The 20013-nt window shown below is 40.9% G+C and overlaps 1 protein-coding gene across 1 annotated transcript in view; it reads left to right on the forward strand.

The window, feature by feature from the left end:
- Positions 1-20013, forward strand: part of RTTN (rotatin) — a 108944-nt gene that overhangs the window by 6817 nt on the left and 82114 nt on the right. The window contains exons 6-12 of the mRNA XM_068993831.1: positions 209-323; positions 1278-1428; positions 5423-5588; positions 7533-7711; positions 10420-10535; positions 13780-13950; positions 19213-19425. Of these exons, the coding sequence (XP_068849932.1) occupies positions 209-323; positions 1278-1428; positions 5423-5588; positions 7533-7711; positions 10420-10535; positions 13780-13950; positions 19213-19425 (1111 nt within the window). The remainder of the gene's footprint in view (positions 1-208; positions 324-1277; positions 1429-5422; positions 5589-7532; positions 7712-10419; positions 10536-13779; positions 13951-19212; positions 19426-20013) is intronic.

The following is a 20013-nucleotide window of genomic DNA, read 5'->3' on the forward strand; positions in this document are numbered from 1 at the left end:
TGCAGCACAAATTCTGGGCACGTGAAAGAACACCTCGCCCAGGCTTGCTCATTGGTTAGTGAGGAGAGCTGGGAAGGTTTCCCAGGGGACGATGTGTCAGCCGAGACCTGAAGGGTTCTGATAGGGTCATTATGCCGCCTGGTTCCGTAGAATCTGGCATGGATAAACATTTTTTAAAAATAAAGACTGTATTTTGTATATTTTGCAGCTCTTTAAGAAGTAGTAACCACACTGTAATCTGGAACTCCTGTGAACTGTTGAAAGACGTTATCATGCAAGATTTTCCTGCTGAGATATTCCTTCAAAGGCCAAAAATTGTTCAGGTGCGTTTCCTCTGTAATTATTTTAGATTTCGAAATAGGGGACTTTTTGCAGTGAAACACATTGTGCAAAGTAGGAGTCCTCGGGAGGCAAATGTACACTCTCATGTTTAGATAATGAACTACTGGACTTTTCAGACCCATAATTCTCTAACTTACTTGGACAGAGGTTGTCCTCCTGATGGGAGGTGGTCTCATTTGGCACACTCAGTCCAGTTTGGCCACTTTGGCCTCACCATTGATGGGTCACTTGATGGGGAGGGCAGACGTGGGGCACTGACGTTGGGCGGCCGTGACCAGTCTGATCAGTGAGACTCGTAGCACTCTGAGCATGTGGGTTCGAACGCGCAGTGCCGGCTGCTGTGGGAACGGCAGAGGTGAGCAGTGTGGCTGCCTTCTAGGCGCCAGGCTGCAGCCTGCCGCACGCATGTGCAGCAGAGATGCTGGAGCCTGCGCTGGGCTGCAGCCTGTCCACAGCGTCCGGTCAGGCCCGGCACCCTTGCTCTGCAGTTACCAGGCTGAGATGGGTGCTGTGAGTGGCGGCTGTGAATACATGCTGTCCCAGCTCCAAGTGATAGCAGAGGAACAGCTGTTAATCATCAAAGCATGCCAAATGATTTGGCTGTTTGATATGAAAAAGGCTTGCTGTACTTAAAAAAAAAAATACTCTGTAACAATGTCTCGAATGTTGACTGTTTTCCTGTGTTCTTTGGGATAGGTACTCAGCTAACAGTTCAGATATGAGAAACGCTGACTGTTCCCTTTAAATTAGTTCTTCGACCTGTCTTCCAGCAGTACTCTGTCATTTTTACCCGTTTCTGCTGCTTCTCTCTTATAAATATTTGGCACCTTATTGTGATTTCTTTGATTGTCCATTTAACCTTGAGTAAGCTTTGCGTCCGTCTTTGCAGTCGAGCACTTTGTTCCCATGGTCGTTTTCCTCACTCTTCGTTTCAGAGCCTTTTATCTCTGTTGAAACTGGCCTTTGGAGGAGACGGGAAGCATCGTCTGGCATTACAGTCAGTGTCCTGCCTGCAGCAGCTGTGCACGTGTTTAAGAAACAGACTCAATTTCCACAGAGATCCAAGTTTCTTCTCTAATAAACAAGGTATTTCTGTTTGTTTATTCCTTGTGCACTGGTGGTGTTTGTAGATTCTTCCAAGAACTCCCCATTGTACTTACTGTCAGGCTTACTGTGTGTGTATTTTCACAGCGGAAATGCCCCATCCTGAGTGTTTATCAAATCAGTCTTTGAAAACAGCATGTTAATGACGGGAGAACTCATGAGCCCATCCTCTTTTTTTTCTTTAAACAGAATGAACTCATTAACTTTTTAAAAAAAATTTGTTTGTTTGGCTGTGTCTGGTCGTAGCTGTATTTCTGTTTGTTTGGCTGTGTCTGGTTGTAGCTGTATTTCTGTTTGTTTGGCTGTGTCTGGTTGTAGCTGTATTTCTGTTTGTTTGGCTGTGTCTGGTTGTAGCTGTATTTCTGTTTGTTTGGCTGTGTCTGGTTGTAGCTGTATTTGTTTGGCTGTGTCTGGTTGTAGCTGTATTTGTGTTTGTTGTTTGGCTGTGTCTGGTTGTAGCTGTATTTCTGTCTGTTTGTTTGGCTGTGTCTGGTCGTAGCTGTATTTCTGTTTGTTTGGCTGTGTCTGGTTGTAGTTGTAGCACGAGGGTCTTCCTCATCATGTGGGACCTTGGGATCTTTTGTCGCAGCATGTGGACGCTCTCATTGTGGCTTGCGGGCTCAGTTCTTGGAGCACACTGGCTTAGTTTCGCCTCGGCATGTGGGATCTTAATTGTTCTAGGGAGGGAACCTGCGTCCCTGCATTGCCAGGCGATTCCTGGGTGGCCAGGGAAGTCCCTGCATCCTCTTTTTTGATACGAGACTTCTGCACGGTGTTTTTCTCCCATGCGTGCAGTGGCGATAGGAACTAAGGACTGGGATTGTAAGTCCAGCTGATCACGTGGGGCTTTGGGCATTTTAGCAAGTTATACGTTGTGTTAAGAAATTGTTTGGTTTGAAAAATACCTGTCTGTATTTTATGGAAACTATTTTAATGCAACTTGTGGTGTAGGCGGTTAATATGGTAGCAGTGCCAGACTCCTCAGGGAAAGAGCACCACCTAATGGCCACCAGGAGTACTCTGGGCTGGCCTTGTCACACCCGCACTTCAGTTCAGGGTTTCTGTGTTCTTACGCAGTATCCATTGAAAGTCTAATGTTTAATTACAGTGACTTGTCATGCCTCATAGTTAAGACCTATTTTGTTGAGAGCATCACTGATCCTGTGCTACTTGAATACTTATGCTTTATATCAGCTTTATTATGGACTTCAGGGGACCTGGAGTTTCCTCAGTAACATTCTTGAGAGCTTGTGGGTACCCCATATTTCATCAGAGAAAGAGTTAGATGCAATTTGGTTGGTTAAAGTAGTGGATAAATCAGAAGACTTACTCATCTATTAAATAAATGTTTATCACCGATTCTGTGGCAACCAGTGCTTGTGGGCAGGGGTACCTCTCGTCAGATCAGGGGTGGCAGCACCTCTTGTCAGATCAGCGGTGGCAATATGTTAGAAGTGAAGCACACAGTACGTGCACTGTGCTTGAGTAATCCCGAAACCATCCATCCACCTGTGGCCTCCCGTCCCTGGAAAAACTGTCTCCTACGAAACCGGCTCCTGGTGCCAGAAAGGTTGGGGGCCACAGCTCTAGGGGCAAAGCACTGAACAGGGCAAGTGTGGTGCCACCTGTCGGAGCTTATGCTGTGGAAGGCTGGTACAGGCCGCAAACACAGGAGTGTTCAGGTAGGTCGTGCCTGAAGGGGATAGGAAGGGTGCTGTGACAGAACGTGACCCGGGAGATGGGTCACCTGGGTAGGATGATCAGGGAGGGCCTCCGGGAGGAGGTGGCCTGACAGTGAGTAGGAACCTCCATTTGAAGGGCTGCAGGAGGAGAATTCAGGGAGGCCAGAAGCCTCGGCAACCCACTCCAGTACTCTTCCCTGGAAAATCCCACGGGTGGAGGAGCCTGGTAGGCTGCAGTCCATGGGGTCGCTAAGAGTCGGACATGACTGAGTGACTTCACTTTTACTTTTCACTTTCACGCATTGGAGAAGGAAATGGCAACCCACTCCAGTGTTCTTGCCTGGAGAATCCCAGGAACGGAGGAGCCTGGTGGGCTGCTGTCTATGGGGTCAGACATAGTCAGACACGACTGAAGCAACTTAGCAGCAGCAGCAGAGGCCTCAGGCACAAGGGTGACCTGCTTGAGGAGCAGAAGTCAGGCTGGAGTGAGTGAGGTGGTTAACCAGGTGGGGGTGCAGGAGGGGAAGGCGGGAGGTGGCCTGGGGCAGCAGGTATTGGGATTTGCAGCTCTTGGTATGACTTTGTATTTTCTTTGAAGTGCAGTGAGAAGCTCTTGGAGAGTTGTTATTGTTCCTCCCTCCGCAGACGTCTTTGTTTTACCTAATTCTTTAAAAAAAATTACGGTAAAACACACATAGCATAAACTATGCCATTATAAACATGCAGTTTGGTGCGTTCACTGCATTCATGCTGCAGTGCCCTCATCACCATCCTGTGTTTCCAGACCTTTCTCTTCATCCTGAACGGAGACTCCGTAAGCATAGCAGAACCCCCATTTCCCCTTCCGTCTGCAGCCCCTGCTAATCTCTAATCTATTTTCTGGCTAGGTTCTTCACTTAAATGGGATCGTACAATATTTGTCTGGCTGATTTCATTTAGTTTAGTGTTTTCAAGGTTCATCCATGTTGTAGCAGATGTCAGAACTTTATTCACTTTTATGGCCGAATAATATTTTATTGTATGTACACACCACGTTTTACTTATTCATTCATCTGTGGATGGATGTGGGGGTTGTTCCCAGCTTCTGACTATTGAGTGATGCTCTCGTGAACATTGGCATATCTGTTCAAGTCCTTGCATTCAGTTCTTTCGGGTGTATACCCAAGAATAGACATACTGAGTCTTGTGCTAATTGTGTTTGTCTCTCTGTGTGTGTGCCTGCTCAGTCATGTCCTATTCTTTGCGACCCTATGGACTGTAGCCAGCCAGGCTCCTCTGTTCATGGGATTTTCCAGGCAAGTGTACTGGAGTGGGTAGCCATTCCCTTCTCCAGGGGATCTTTGACTCAGGGATCAAATCTGTCTCCTGCATTAGCAGGCAGATTCTTTACTGCTGAGCCACCTGGGAAGCCCTTAGCTTTCTGAAGAACCACCAAAATATTTTCCACAGTGGCTGTACAATTTTACATTCCCACCAGCAGTGTATGAGGCTTCCAGTTTCTCCACAGCCTCTCTGACAGTTTTTTCTTTTTAATCATAGTCATCCTAGTAGGAGTGAGGTGGTATCTCATTGTGGTTTTGATTCCCTAATGGCTGTTAATTAATGACTAGGGGTTCTCTAGTGACTTTTCATGTGCTTATTGGCCATAGATTTTTAGAGAAATGTCCATCAAAGTTTTTTGCTCATTTTTAAGTTGGGATATTTGACTTTTTTTATTGTGAGTTTTGGGAGTTATATCCTGGATATTAAATCCTTAGCAGGTGTTTGACTTGCAAATATTTTCTCCCATTCTGTAGGTTGTTACTTTGTTGATAGTGTCCTTTGATGCATACAAGTTTAAAGTTTTGATAAAGTCCAGTTTATCTCTGTTTTCTTTGTTTGTTTGTATTTTTCCTGTATTATCTAAAAATTCGTTATAAATCCAAGGTCATGAGGATTCACCCCTATGTTTTCTGCTAAAGAGCTTTATGGTTTTAACTCATATTTTGGTTGTTGATTCATTTTGAGCTCATTTTTGCACATGGTTTGAGGTATGGTCTCTAAGAGGGCTTTAAGCAGGAGAGTAGATGGTTTGGTTTCTGATGTTGTAGGTGAACGGTGCTGGCTAGAAGGTTCTGTGTAATCAGGTCAGTTTCATATGAACCTCATGTGCTAAGGGAGCACTGCCGAAAAGGTTGACCTTCACTTTTACCTCAGAGAAGCATTTCTACTATTTTCATTTTCTGTTAATGACAAAAAGCTCATAATCAGTCATTTGTCTGTACCAGGGAGTAATTTTATTTTTTCTCCCTCAGATGCCGTGTCCCAGAACTCTTCCCTGTCTTACTGTCCTGATGCCAGGGCGGCTCCGCATTCCCAGAACCCGTCTCCCGGAAGCAGCAGCCCGCGGCCCTCCGTGGTGGGGCGCACGGGTCAGCGGCCGCGGGGGGACGGCCAGGACTGGGACGCCGTGTCCTCCAGGTGACCGGGGCCGAGGGAGCTCGAGCGCGTGTCAGTGCTAGAGGGAGATCGCCTTTCTCTTCTGTCTTATCTTTTGAAGCATTATCAGATGTTGGCCTTGTGTTAACCAGTGGCTTTCATACTTTTTTGACCATGACCTCCAGTAAGAAATAAGTATTATACTGCAACCCAGCACTCAGAGCACAGACATATACCCTGAGCGTGTGTGTGTGTGTGTGTGTGTGTGTGTGTGTGTCCCTGTGTCCGTACACCAAAACAAAATGTTCACAGAACTGTTCTCTGATTTTGCATATTACAGAGTGAACTGCATTATTTGTTCATTTCTATTTTGTCAAGAAAATGGTGATTCTGACCCACTGAATTGTTTGTAGCAGCCACAAATGGACTGTGATCTAGTTTAAGAGCATAGTTTTTAAATGTTGGATACATCTTGATAACATTTTAATGAAACCCACTTCTGGGTTTCATTTAATTGTAATTTAAATGTAGGGGTGTTTACTGTTTAAGGGAATGATTGGAGAATTAAAACAAAGTCCCCTTCAAGGTGCAGAGTTCATGGTGTTTATGGTGTTTTATTTATTTGTTTGTACAAAGAAGATTTTTGTACATCGTTTCCTTAAAGGAACTGGCACGGTGTTTGTGTGTTACCTCATCCTTAGGCTACAAGCATCTTAAAAACCTCTTAGTCTTTTCCTTAGATTCGTTACACTAAATGCTCCCTGAGACCAGCACTTGTGTGTTGGCCTGATTCTTTTCTCCTGACATGACTAGTGTGGCCGCTCCAGGCTAACACCGACTCACGCTTGCTGTGTTCTTGGTGTTACCTCAAGGGCTTCACTTGCTTTGTCTCCTGTGGTGTCCTCATAGGAGTCCTGTGCTATGATTGGAATGATTATTATCATCATTTTATAGACAAACCTGAGGCTGGGAGGGCTGGGGGCCAACCCCAGTTTGCACTGTGCAGGGGCTGGGCAGTGCCGTCCGAGATGGCTCCTCTGCTGAAAGCGCGGCTGCTGTTGATCAGCGTGGTTTTCCTCCTCAGCTCATTCTCTGAGCTGTAAGTAGTGTGCTGCGTGCTTTAAATTTTCACTCCTGAGTGAACTAACTTCCAGCCCCTTTCAGAGTTAGAGAGAAGCCCAGCTCATTTCCATGTTTTTGGATGCTTGGTATATGGGAGCTGAAGGAATGACAACGTGTATTAAATTGTACGTGTTCAGTAGCGTCAGTCCGTCTCTGTGATTCAGCTTCAGCTGTGGGTAACATCAAAAGTCAACATTTTGGGATGCTTTGTAAACATGATGTTTCAAGCCTTTCTATGGCACTTTGATCCCCACCCCACCCTGTATACCCAAGGTAAAATTTTTTTTTTTTTTTTAATAAAGAAAGCTAAGAAAGATGGGATGTTACTTTCGGGTACATTTTGAAAATCATATGATGTTGACTGTCCTAAATAAAGTAATCCATTTCTCATCATGTTTTTCTGGCATTTTCTGCATTCTTCAGTTGCTAACATTGGCTTAGTTCGAACATTTGGTGAAAATCACAGAAAGTCTAGGGAGCCATATGAACTATTTAGTTTTTTGCCTTTATAAGTTACAGAAGAACTTTGCTATGAATCTGTTTGCTTTCCTTTAGAGATGGATGGGTTTTCAGTGCTTATGTCTACTACTGCTACAGGAATGTTGACATGTTTGGAGAATATCAGTTTGAAGAACAAAATATAAATGCATTCTTGGTTTCGCTTACAATTTTGAGCCATCTTTATGGAATTTAACGTCATAAACTTGTCAAGGTTTCTAGCAGTCTGACCACAGTTGTTCCATGGAACAGTATAGTTGAGCCCAGTTTGAAGCTTCTTAATAAGCCAGACAGCAGCCGTGCAGTAGTCTGTCTGCAGGCGGTTTCCCCACCCCAGGGTCGTGATTGTCCTTGCTTGCTTTACAGTGGGAGTAGCAGCCACGCTCACGTCAGCTCGCGGGTCTCTGCCCCCTCGCCTCTGGACCTGGCGCCCGTCGACCTGCCGGAGCTGGCGGAGGACGCGCTGGAGCTGCAGCTGCAGCAGCTGAGCCTGCCCCAGCTCTGCGTCTCCCTCCTGGAGGCCGCCACGCCCCTCCTGAGGACAGGTCGGTGGGCCTTGGAGCCAGAGCTCGTCTGTACACTTTGTGTTTGTTTCTGTTTTCTAGGACTCTCATTTTTCTCTTTTTCACCTTCTGTCTTACAATCTTTAAAAATCTGTATTTACTTAGTAAGTTCACATTACTGAGGACTTAGTAAGGGCTTTATTGTCTCTCAGTTAAACGTGGATGTTATGGAACACTGTTCAGATAGAGTGTCCCCTTTCACTTCTGGCCTTTTATGGCACAGACATCCACTTGTGTGTGGCTATTTTAAAGGTAAGCAGTGAGAAAAAAACAACACAACTGAAGTGAGTTAGAGAAGATGGACTGGCAGGAATAAACCAAAAGAAAAACTTCTTGGTTTTGCTCTTTAGAGATTTTTTGAGTTGCTTCCAGTTGTTCACTCTTCCCACTCAGTTTTGACTTGAGTGATAAGTGAAAGTGAAAGTCGCTCAGCTGTGTCTGACTTTTTGTGACTCCATAGGCTATACAGTCCATAAAATTCTCCAGGCCGGAATACTGGAGTGGGTAGCCTATCCCTTCTCCAGTGGATCTTCCTGACTCAGGAATCAAACTGGGGTCTCCTGCATTAAAGGCGGATTCTTTATCAACTGAGTTATGAGGGAAGCCTGAGTGATGGGGACATGTTAAAAACCAAAACAGTCCCAACACTGGATTGTACCTTTGCAGTAATATCTTCCTCTTAAAAAACAAACCAGAGTTCAGAAAACCCAGATCTTCTGGAATGACATTTCCTCACCACTGTGCTGGGTAAGTTTGCGCAGATGTCCTGCAGTGAACTCTGGGAAGTGGCTGTGATCTTCCTGGAGAAAGAATAGAGTGGCCAATGTCCAGAGCAGTCCCGCAGTCAGTCAGGTTACCACGCACCAAGGCCCAGCTGTGCTCAGCTGCTGGATGGGGTCTGCTGCTGCTGCTGCTGCTGCGTCGCTTCAGTTGTGTCCGACTCTGTGCGACTCCATGGACGGCAGCTCACCAGGTTCCCTCGTCCCTGGGATTCTCCAGGCAAGAACACTGGAGTGGGTTGCCATTTCCTTCAATGCATGAAAGTGAAAAGTGAAAGTGAAGTCGCTCAGTCGTGTTCGACTCTTAGCAACCCTATGGACTGCAGCCTACCAGGCTCCTCCGCCTATGGGATTTTCCAGGCAAGAGTACTGGAGTGGGGTGCCATTGCCCTCTCCGGACAGGGTCTGGTGCATGTTATTCCACGTGCTCCTCACACCAGCCTATTCAGTTCACCCCTCAGTGGTAGTTACTGCTCTTCTCCCTGTTTTACAACAAGGAAGCTGAGGTTTAGAGTGCTTTAGAAACTCATCCAAAGTCAGACAGCAAAAACCAGAGACTTGAACTTCAGTTCTGAGACCAAAATCCATGCACTTAACACTTTGCAAGGTAAAGGAACATTTGCAGTCTCCTTTGTATTTGTATTCTCTAAGTGTATACATTTTAAGTAATTGATAAACTTGTCAAAATATAAACACAAGATAAATTTTGCTTTGTTTGCTTAATACTGGCTGAGTGATAAGTGTATCCCACGCTAATGGTTCTGTAAGTCCTGTGGCTATTTTTTGCTTGCTTGGAAGTGATGTGGAAGAGGCAGGAGGTAAGTGTATATTTGGAAACATTAAGAGTTTTTATTTTTTATTCTGAGAACAGTATACCTTAACTTCTTACTGATTGGAGAACTCTGCTTCGGGAGGGAGGAGAACAGATTAATTCATTTACTAATAAAGTGACATGAAGGAATATCTGAACTTCTTCAGCATCAAGTGTATATGTTTGTCTGCATGGTGTACTGAGGAGAACACTTTTAGATTTAATGGTTTTGCATTTAACCTTTTCTTAATTTGCTGTAGAAAGTCAGATTGATAATTATAAAGCTGTATCATGGTACATAAAATTTTCTAAATGTTCTCTTGCCCTTTGGTAAAGGCACATTATTGCTTAATTTGTAATTGTTCAATGTCATAAGAGATTTCTAAGAGAATTTGCTCCAGCTGTTCCAATGAAGCAATTAATCTGGGCCCTCATGATCCGGTAGTTTGTTTTACTCTCATTCATTAGAAATTGACCTTTGGTATGTGGGGCAGGAAAGTCCTGATTGAATACTCACCTCGCTTAGGATTATGGGTGGTGGAATTCCTTTGTTGTTCTTTCTCTGTGGAGAAGGAGGCTGCTCAGGTGCGTTAACAGCACCGTTTTTTTCTGGAACGTTTTTAGAGTTTAAGGTGAGTGTAGGTTTCCCAAACTCTTGTGTGGGAAACTACTAATTCATGACAAGGCTTAAACCTCCTAGTCCTAAGTGGGGAATTTATTAGACCATATCTTCTCAACTGACCTGTGCCTTGTCGACATATTACAGGTAACATGGATGGTCTCTGAATTTGAAAACTTACTTTACTCTGTCTCACAGTGCTTTTAGTTATATTGTTATTCTCTTCCTGGCTATCTTTCCTACTTATGAGCACATTTGATTTTTTTGTAGCTGAATAGTGTTACGATTGAAACAGAAGCCTAATAGTGACTGTATACTGTGGTTTCCCTAGTCATCTCTCTTAACAGTTTTAAAGACACCAAAAAATAAGAAGAGAAATAGGAATTTGGGGGCATTAGCTAACCAGAGGATTGTACAGTATGCTATTCAGCTTTACCCGGAAGTTAACTTTTTCCCCTTCTTTCTCCTGTTTGTTTCCCAGGTAGTAGACAGATGATAATAAGAGTTCTGGAGTTGCTCGCAGAAGTTGTGGTGCTTATTGGTGAAGCGATTTCAGCACATCTGTGGGATGACAGCAGTCTTTTTGCAATAGATATGGTGAGACTCAAGGTTTTCCTTGCAGCGTGGGTAACAGTATCAGTCTTTTGTTTTATCTTGGTCCTTTCAAGCTGGCTTCATTGTCTCATTAGCCTTTGAAATCTTTGTTTTAGATGCAATAGATCCCAGGCTTTTATGCACAGTGTCTAGAATCGACTATTTCTCAAGAGATTCTGCTGCTGCTAAGTCACTTCAGTTACACTTAATGCAGGCTTCCATGTAATGGAAACCATATCATTTTTTACATTTCCTGCATATCATAAATCATTTGCTTTTTTATATCTTTTAATTTCAAATTATCATCTAATGAGCTTGCTTTTCTGGGTAGAACTGGTGTTCTGTTTTTCTATTAATGTAAATTTGTAACTTATGCCTCACTTTTCCTTTTTTTTTCCTTCATCAGAGAATTGGAAGTAAAATTTATTAGTCATAAAAATATATATATTGCTTCCTAGAGTTACCATTTTTTCCTCTTTATGTTATTTTGACCTACCTAGATCTGTCTACATTTTATTGATCTTTGCTATAGGCTGCTTGAAAGCCTTGTGTATAGACGTTAAAACAGAAAAACTAAATAAAATCCTGGTTTACTTTATACCAGTATCTATGTGTGAAGAAATCCCCCAATTTTTTTATATACACAAATCTCTTGAGAAGAAAAAGGATTTAAATCTTTTACAATAGGTTTAATAAATTGTTTTGTGCCCTTCAATTTCCTTGTTTATAAAATAGGGATTATAGTTCTTAATCTTAGTTTTCTGATAGTTCTTAAGGTTATCCCACTATTTTGTAGTACTTTTAGAAGATTTTCACATATTGAAGATTTTCAACAAGTGAGTTTTTCCTGAGAAGTGTGAAGAATGTTTTATCAGTTGCTTCTTAAAATAGCTTAAATTTCTTGGCCAGAGCATTTATCTGTAAAAGTTAGTCATTCACTTTTAACTTTTGGCTGCTGATCTTTTATGATTCAATGAATTATTTTTACTTTAAAGGTTAAATCTGTTGTACAAGAGCCAATTGGTATGTTAGAAATGTTAAATAAAACAGTACTGCTTGAAATTATATTTGATCCACTTATTTAAAAGGAAAAAAATGCTCCCTAGGAAAAAAAGTGTCATTCCTTTAGGCTATATATTAATAGAAGCAGACAATTATGTAGAATTTCTTAATGTCCTTACTCTTTCAAAGTTTAAAAAGAAAACAGAGGTATATTTTTGTTATGTCGTTAAAGGAACAATATAATAAAAGTTGAGCAGTTCAGTAATTTAATACCTGAAGATGTGTAATAAACTCTCTAGAGCTTTCCAAATATTGCTAATAACACTCATGAAATCCCATAACTCAGTTTGTGTAAGCATAGTCAAAGAAATTTTTTTCTCTATAAATTGAATATTTTTATTTCACTTGAAGCAAATAAAATATTTTCACTGAAATTGTTATATTTTGTTAAAATTTAAAATTTATTGATAAGTGTTTGTAAACGTTAGAAGACTTGAAGGATGTCATCTCTCCTCTGCCTCGCTAGGAAGTTGTGTTTATTTTTCCTTATTGGCCTGGTAAGTTAGGCTCATGGAGTGAGGCTCTCTTCCCCTTGCCAGCTGACTCCAGACTCCTGGGGCTGCTTCTCTTCAACTTTTGCCCTTTTCCTCTCTGTCACTGCTGTCACTCACTGTCACGAAAAGCAGTCTTTGCTCCTTCTTTCTTACTCATTCCTTCTAAATTCCTGCCTGACCTGCTGTGAGCTGGTAACTTAGATTTCCCGGTTTGTTAGAAGAGTTGCTGGTTGAAGCTCAAGTGAAATTGCGAGGATTGTGAAAGATTGTAGAGAGAGGGGCTTGGTATCCAGTAAGGGCTCAAGAAGGGTAATTGAACCGAAGTTTATATCTGTTTAATTTATTAAGTTTAAAAAGATTGAGTTAAAACCTAAAATCCAACTTCAGGTTTTGCTTGATATTTGTATTATTCAGACCACAAAGACTCATTTGTGTTGTGTCTTTACTGTCTATTACACATTTCATCAATAGACAGTTACCACTTTATCGAATTCTTTTGTTCTGAATTATTCATTATTTATACCTTAGAGATTTCTTTCATATTTCACTACACTAATTTTTTTAATTGAAGTGTAGTTGATATATGATACTGTTTGAATCTTTGCTACACAGCAGACTAATTTGGTTATACACATATATACTTTCTTTTTTTCAATAATCTTTTCCATTATGGCTTATCCCAGGATATTTAATATAGTTCGCTGTGCTGTACACCAAAACCTTGTTGTTTACGCATTCTAAATGGAATAGTTGGCACCTGCCAACCCCAGACTCTCATTTCATCCCTTTTCTTCCTTGCTTCCCCCGTGACAACCACAAGTCTGTTCTCTTGTCTGTGAGTCTGTTTCTGTTTTGTAGGTGGGTTTTTTTGGTGCCATATTTTAGATTTATCGAATGATCCATGTGACAGGTTTACTGTGTATAAATAATTTTTCATTTTAGTTTTCATATCTTTTCTGTGGAAAGTTGAGATGAGAACCACAGTGTTTTTTTTTCTTCTGCCGTCTCCTAATGCTGTCCTTTTAGCAGGACGTTTATAGATACATGTTGTTATGATTTGCCAGTCTTGTCTCTTCATACTTTACGCGTACTTTTCAGTTTAAAAGATACAACTACTGTTGGAGTCGTAAGCTATCTAGAAATTTATGATGGTGGAACATTTGCTCTAAATCGGCCTTGTTTCCTGAAGAGAGATTATATAATTTAACATTTCATTGTTTTTTAAATTATTTGGCTGTGCCTGTTTCATGTCTTAAGTAAATTTGGGATCCCTTTGAGGGCAGAGACCATGTCTCCTAAACTAGTGCCTTTTCCCCCACATACTTACCACTGTGTTCAGGAGACAATAAGTCCAGTAAGTTACTGGATGGGAGGTTTACATGTAATGTTCAAAGTTGGAACAATTAAGCATGAGAAACTAGGAGGAATTTATGGTCCCTTAAGGTTTTATATTTTGTTTATTATTAGAGTTCATCATGTTAATTTCTTAAAACTTGTAGCTTTTAAAAAATTTAGGTGTGTTGCTTATTCTCTCCTGCCATTAAAAGAATCTCAGCATGTATTGTTTATTCTTACCGAGAGGAGTACATTTGTGTTATTTAATGATAGCATTTTATGTCATTCTCCATGACATTCGCATACTGGCCCCTGCAGTTGACTGTGGTCCCTGATTGGTGTTTAAACGTTTGCAGAAAGAGAAGCTGCTCGTGGTGTTGGCGTCCCTTGGAGATACCATGTGCTACCATAAAAGCAGCGTCAGTCTGGAGCAGCCGGAGGCGCTGGTCGTGCACCACAGGATGGCCTTTGTCAGCATCTCGCTGTTTGCCGTCCGGCTCCTGCAGACGCTGCTCCCTGTGGAAAAGGTAAGGTGGGTAGTGTGGCTTAGTTGTAGTTTACCGGGTGTTACGGTCCCTGTTGTAATTCCTTCTGATCATTTCACAGTGTACAGAGATTATACTGGAAATGTAGAAGTTGAGAAACGGCTAATTTTAGCATATTTGACTAGTTTTGACAAATCAGTTGATAGAAAAAAGCACTCATTTTGTAAAGTTTTTTTTTTTTTAAGGTGATTTTTAAAAATTCTTGTGAAGCATATTTAGAAAAGTACATTCTTACTAAGTGACTGTGTTGTTGTTCAGTCACTAACTTGTGTCTGACTGTTTGGAGCCACGTGGACTGCAGCACGCCAGGCTCCCCTGTCCTTCACCGTCTCCCAGAGTTTGCTCAGATTCATGTCCACTGAGTCAGTGGTGCTGTCTATCCATCTCATCCTTTTCTGCCCCCTTCTCCTTTTGTCTTCATTCTAAGTGACTATATCTCTATTTAAAAAATAACCACCACCCCAAAACATGAGGTGGAACATGGCCAGCATTTCACCGCCCCCTCCTGTCCTTTATCTCTCATGCCCTCACCCCCACCCCCAGCTAAACTCCTTTCTGACATCTGTCACCATAGAAGAATTTGTCTGTTTTTGAACTTTATATAAATAGACTTACAAAGTGTTTACTCACTCAAGATTTTTTTTTGAGATTCATCCTTGTTGCTTGTAGCAGGTTGTTAATTTTTATCACAAAATATTACTCCATTATGTGACTGTATGTTAAATGTGATTTTAATCAGCGTGACTGTTTCTTTTAAATCCTCTTACTGACTGTACTTTTAATTGGAGGATATATCTCTGCATTTGAATGTTAGTAGTAAAAATATCTCAAATGACTCATATGCAAGTGTTGTGCAGTGGACTTACTGCAAAAAAAGGGTGTGGCATCATGCTTAGCTGAAGGTATGGGAGAAATTAATGTAGCTAAAGAACTATTTCCTGTGTCTTCTTGTTCTTTGTTATAGGTACTTTCCCTTTTGGTTCCTAGAATCTGCAGAGCACGTAGTCTAAATTCCATTTAATAACACATATGCAATATATGTAATATATTACCAGGCCATCTGAGAAAATCAGACTAAAACATTAAACTTTAAATATAGTATTTTGCTTTAGGGAAAAGTAACATCATTTCTGTTGATTTTATTTTTAACTTTTATTCCCTAGTCGTTATATTTCTGAGAAGCATAACATTCTGTTAAACAGTGATAATTTTCCAAGGCATTTGTTGTTGTTTGGTCACTCAGTCATATCTGACTCTTTGTGATCCCATGGACTGCAACACGCCAGGCTTCCCTGTCCTTTGCTATTTTCTGGAGTTTGCTCAAACTCATGTCCATTGAGTCAGTGTTGCCTTTCAGCCATCTCATCCTCTGTTACTCCCTTCTCCTCCTGTCCTTAATCTTTCCCAGGATCATGGTCTTTTCCAGTGAGTTGGTTCTTTGCATCAGGTGGCCAAAGTATTGGAGCTTCAGCTTCAGCATCAGTCCTTCCAGTGAATATTCAGGGTTGATTTCCTTTAGGATTGACTGGTTTGTTCTCCTTGGAGTCCAAGGGACTCTCAAGAGTCTTCTCCAGCACCATAGTTCGTAAGCATCAGGTCTTCAGCACTCAGCCTTCTTTATGGTCAACATTCACATCTGTACATGACTACTGGAAAAGTCTTAGCTTTGATTGTATGTACCTTTGTCGGTAAAGTGATGTCTCTGCTTTTTAATACGGTGTCTAGGTTTGTTATAACTTTTCTTCCAAGGAGCAAGCATCTTTTAATTTAATAAGTCCCAAAGCATAAACAGAATTTGAAGGATTTTAGTCATAAAAGACTGGAATTACATTTGAAATATAGGTGTCTCACTTTAGATACTATCATATAAATGAAAACTTAATAGTGCTATAATAACTTATTAAGTGTTACCAGACTCAACATTCTATATGTTGAAAGTTGTTGGAAAAGTTACTTGTTAATTGTACCATAGAGCTTAATTTTTGCTTTTTTGATTATAGATGTTTTTCATCTATATGCTTATTTGGGCAAGAATCAATTAAAATAGAAATCAGTAATTTATTTGTATAGAATAATGTAAAGCCAACTCTCAATGACTTTTTTGCTTTCTTAAGATACTTACTTTTCTTGTTTTTGAAGGCAAATCAATATCTGCAATTTTTGGTAGCTCTCTTAAATATATAGCTTGGAACTTCATTAGAGCAGTAAATGGGTCAATGAAGAGATTTTAATGAAAGTATCAGCTTATAGATGGTTATAATTGCTTTGATTGAGAACTTTAAAGTGAAATTTAAACAAAAGTGCTCTTCTTCCGTTGCTGTTAAATTTGTCCTTTAATCGATAAAAATACAAGGTTTTGCTGCCCTCTGCCTGTTGCTAGCCCACCAGAAACTGAACTTGAATCTGAACTCTGAAACTTTCTACACTGAAAGGAGCTTTTAAATATTTGAGTTGCCACTTACCAAATATGTAATTGGAAGTTGGAAAATGATAGTATGACTGTATGTAAGGATTTCCTGAATTTTAACATTTTGACAGAATGCCCTGGAAGACCTTTTTTGAAATTGATAATTGCTGGTTGTTAGATGAATTTGGAGAATATCCACATACAGGTTAAAAGGAGGCATTGGTAATCTTATGAAAAGTGCTCTGCTTGGGTAAATCAAATTGGTGAAACAAATGATGTTGACTCTTTTTTACCTAATGGTGGTAATGGCATTCCACTGAAATATCTTCACTTTTAGTCCCACCTCACTGACATGTGACTAATGCTTGGAGGACTACCGTCTTCAGTCTGGGGTGTAAACTGTGACGGGTCCTCTGGCCCTTGCGAGGATTAAATGTACACCCTTCCCTTGGTGCTCTGAGTTCCTGAGATGAGTTTCAGATGTAGGAATGTAGAAATTCCTGAGTGATGGGTGAGAAGAGGAAAGAGAGGAAATTAATATTTATTGAGTGGGATATACCACATACTCTTACTTGTTTAATCCTCATGTCAGCTATTTATATTTTTCTGCCTAAAGTCAGAGAAAGCTCTTTTAAACTAGAACACAGCGTCTTTGGAGTTGATCCACTAGGATTTACTATCTCAGTGCAGTGCCCACCTCACTCATTCTTTTTAGCTAATTCCTCTTTGTCGTCTTAACCTCTTAAAGCGGCAGAACCCCAAGACAGGCCATGCCTCTCATGAAATGCCATCCCATTTTGAGTCTTTAAATGCCATTTATTTGGGGACACCTCCCAAACTTATATTTCCAGACCACATATGTCGTCTAAACCCCAAAGTCCTATGTATATACTATATCCTTCTTACATCTTCCCTTGACCGTTCATATCTCCAGCTTAACAGGTCCCAAGCCTAGTTCTTCACTGCTCTCCCAAGTGTGTTCTTCCTGTGGTCTTCCCATCTCAGTAAATGACACTTTCATTCTGGTTGGTAGTTGATCATGAGAAAACCTTACAGGCATCCTTGATTCCTGTCTTTCATACACTTAGGTCCAATCCCTGGACAAAGTGTCTTTTTCCTTTGATCATCGGTCCAGAACCTGAGTGCTTCTCACCACTCCCACTGCTACGGCCTGAGTTGAAGCTGCTATCCCGTCTTGCCTGTGTTGTTGCACTGACCTCCTCCTTGGTTTCTCAGCTTCCACCATTGCCCTTTTCCACCTGTTCGTTTGGACTGATCATGATGTTTGCCCGAAACCTTCCAGTGCCCCCTTGGAGGACAAGTCCTTTTGATGACCTAAAGCCTTCCCTGATCTGGCACCACTGCCCCTGGAGGCCATCGCCCCGCGCTAGGTCTGCTGGCCTCCTTGCTGCCAAAGATGCTCCATGTCTGAGCCTTTGTACTCGCTGTTCCCTGCGCTGTGGCTGCTTTTCCCTCAGATGTCCACGTGGCTCCTGACTCCCAGGTCTCCACTTACATGTTGCCTTGTCAGAGTCCTTCCTCTGCGCCCCCTCCTGTCACTTCTCGGTCCCTGTCCATCCTTCCTGTCTCCTGTTTTTAGAATTTTCTCAGCACCCCCAGCCGCACCTGACAAGTGGCTTACTCTTTGCTTTCTCCGCTGGAATGTTAGCTTTGTGAGGGCAGAGGTTCTGTCTCTTCCCGCTGTGTCCCTAGGAGCTGAAATGGTACCCGCGCACAGTGGGGGCTCAGGGAGTGTTTGCCAAGGGAGCGAATAATGAGTCAAGAGGTGATTTAGTGTCTCTCTTTTTTCCATTAGGAGTGTTCTTCACAGAATAAGAGAAATTTCTCTTGACTTTATAATGGCTGCTGTCTTAATAGTTTTTTTTTTTTTTTCCCATGCTTAGTAACATACAATTTTGATTCCTTTAGTTTTTGACTTTCATTTGGCAACTTTATTTCATGTAAAAGCATTGTTTAGCTGATTTAGCTCTTAGGCCTTCAGACAGTGATTATCCTTAAAATAGGTTATCCATGAAAATATTATGACCAAACCTACTAAAATAAAGGCAGCATAGTACGGAGCTCTTCTCAAATGGTTTTCTCTGAGTGTTGAGTTTTCAGTCCTTTTCATTTTCTTAGTTGATGCATAGAATCCTATCACAAAGCTAGAATCATTAAAAGAAAAAATCTAACAGGGTTTTCTTAGTTTTGAATCAATTAAGTTATAAAACGGGCCCCTTGATTTTATACTAATTAAAGGTCAATTTTTTGTGAGTGTTCTAAAACTGTTTTAAATATTATGTTGAATTTCTCCTTTCCCTTCTAAAACACAAAACCAAATAGAAATTAATTTCTGTTCAAATCAGTGTATAGTTATACTTGATGTAGTGCTGTTCAATTCAGTGTGTAGTTAGTAAGCCCTGGGCTGTCTCCTCAGGGGTTTGCTGCATTTTTTCCTGGCCATCTGTGTGCGCCTGCGCGGGACACTTAGAGAGAGAGAGAGGCCTAGTGCCTTCTCTTCTGCTCTCTCCTGTTAAGCATAAGGTGTGGGCTCCGGGGAGAGGAATGCTAAGGGTTGCTATGGGGGAGGGGAGGTATCCCGGACCCCAGGCTTTGGAAAGGAGTTGAAATTTGGACTTGGGGTATTTTAGGCTTAGAAAAAATTGCATTGAACAAGAGTGTAGAGGTAAATGAAGTCTTGGGGGATAGAATTTTCTTTGGAAAAGCACAGATTTTGTGAGAGAAAATGACTAAAAGAGAGTTGAAGTGCATTAAGATTATAGTTTACTGTATTTATCTGACAATGGTTAATTTTTTTTTTTTCTTAATTTATCAAGGCAAGCCGCTTTTTACCGGAACCTATGTCAGCAGCATTATTTTTTATTTCTTTGGATATGCCAGTTTCTTTGGAATATCCAGACATTCACGAAGCTGTTGTGGCCTATTTGGAACAGCTGAATTCTGAAAACTACAGTATTTATAAACAAACTGCAGAGGCTGCTTATTCAATTGAGTGTACCTGTAACTTCCTGTCTGATGTTGGGAAGGAGGTAAAAAGTTTTGTTAACGTCTCCTTAAAATTCCTTTAATAAAATGTTTAGAAAATATAACCTATAGTTTTCAAACTGATGGACATTTAACAATTGAATTCTTTGGGATAGGATTCATTATTACTTAATGGCCCAATTATAAGATTAAGGATATGATTTATATTAAAAAAAATGAAGATTTGGCTTAATGAATGGTGTATTTTCACGAGACCAGTGGTATTTTTTTAGAACAATTATTATCAGTATTTTTATTAGATTGAGTTCCTCTTTGAAGTGGTTTAATGTGTGAACAGTGTGACAAGTGACATACACAGAATTATAAGGGCAAATTTAGTGCTTCTTTGTAGGCATATTTTCCCCTTAATATTTTATAGATCTTTATTTATTTATATAAAGAGCTTGTTCTTTTGTTAAATAAAATTATGAACAGCATTGTAAGGTAGAAGGTCTACTTTCGGTACCCTGTTACAGTAGTAATTATGTATTTGTTATTTATCCCTTTTAGGATATTACTTAGTATGTTATCTAAATAATATAAATAAGTAGCACTTTCTAAATGAAAGTGTTAATGAGTTTTAAAATAGGCAT

This window comes from Capricornis sumatraensis, chromosome 21, assembly GCF_032405125.1.
Source record: "Capricornis sumatraensis isolate serow.1 chromosome 21, serow.2, whole genome shotgun sequence".
Taxonomy (NCBI): domain Eukaryota; kingdom Metazoa; phylum Chordata; class Mammalia; order Artiodactyla; family Bovidae; genus Capricornis; species Capricornis sumatraensis.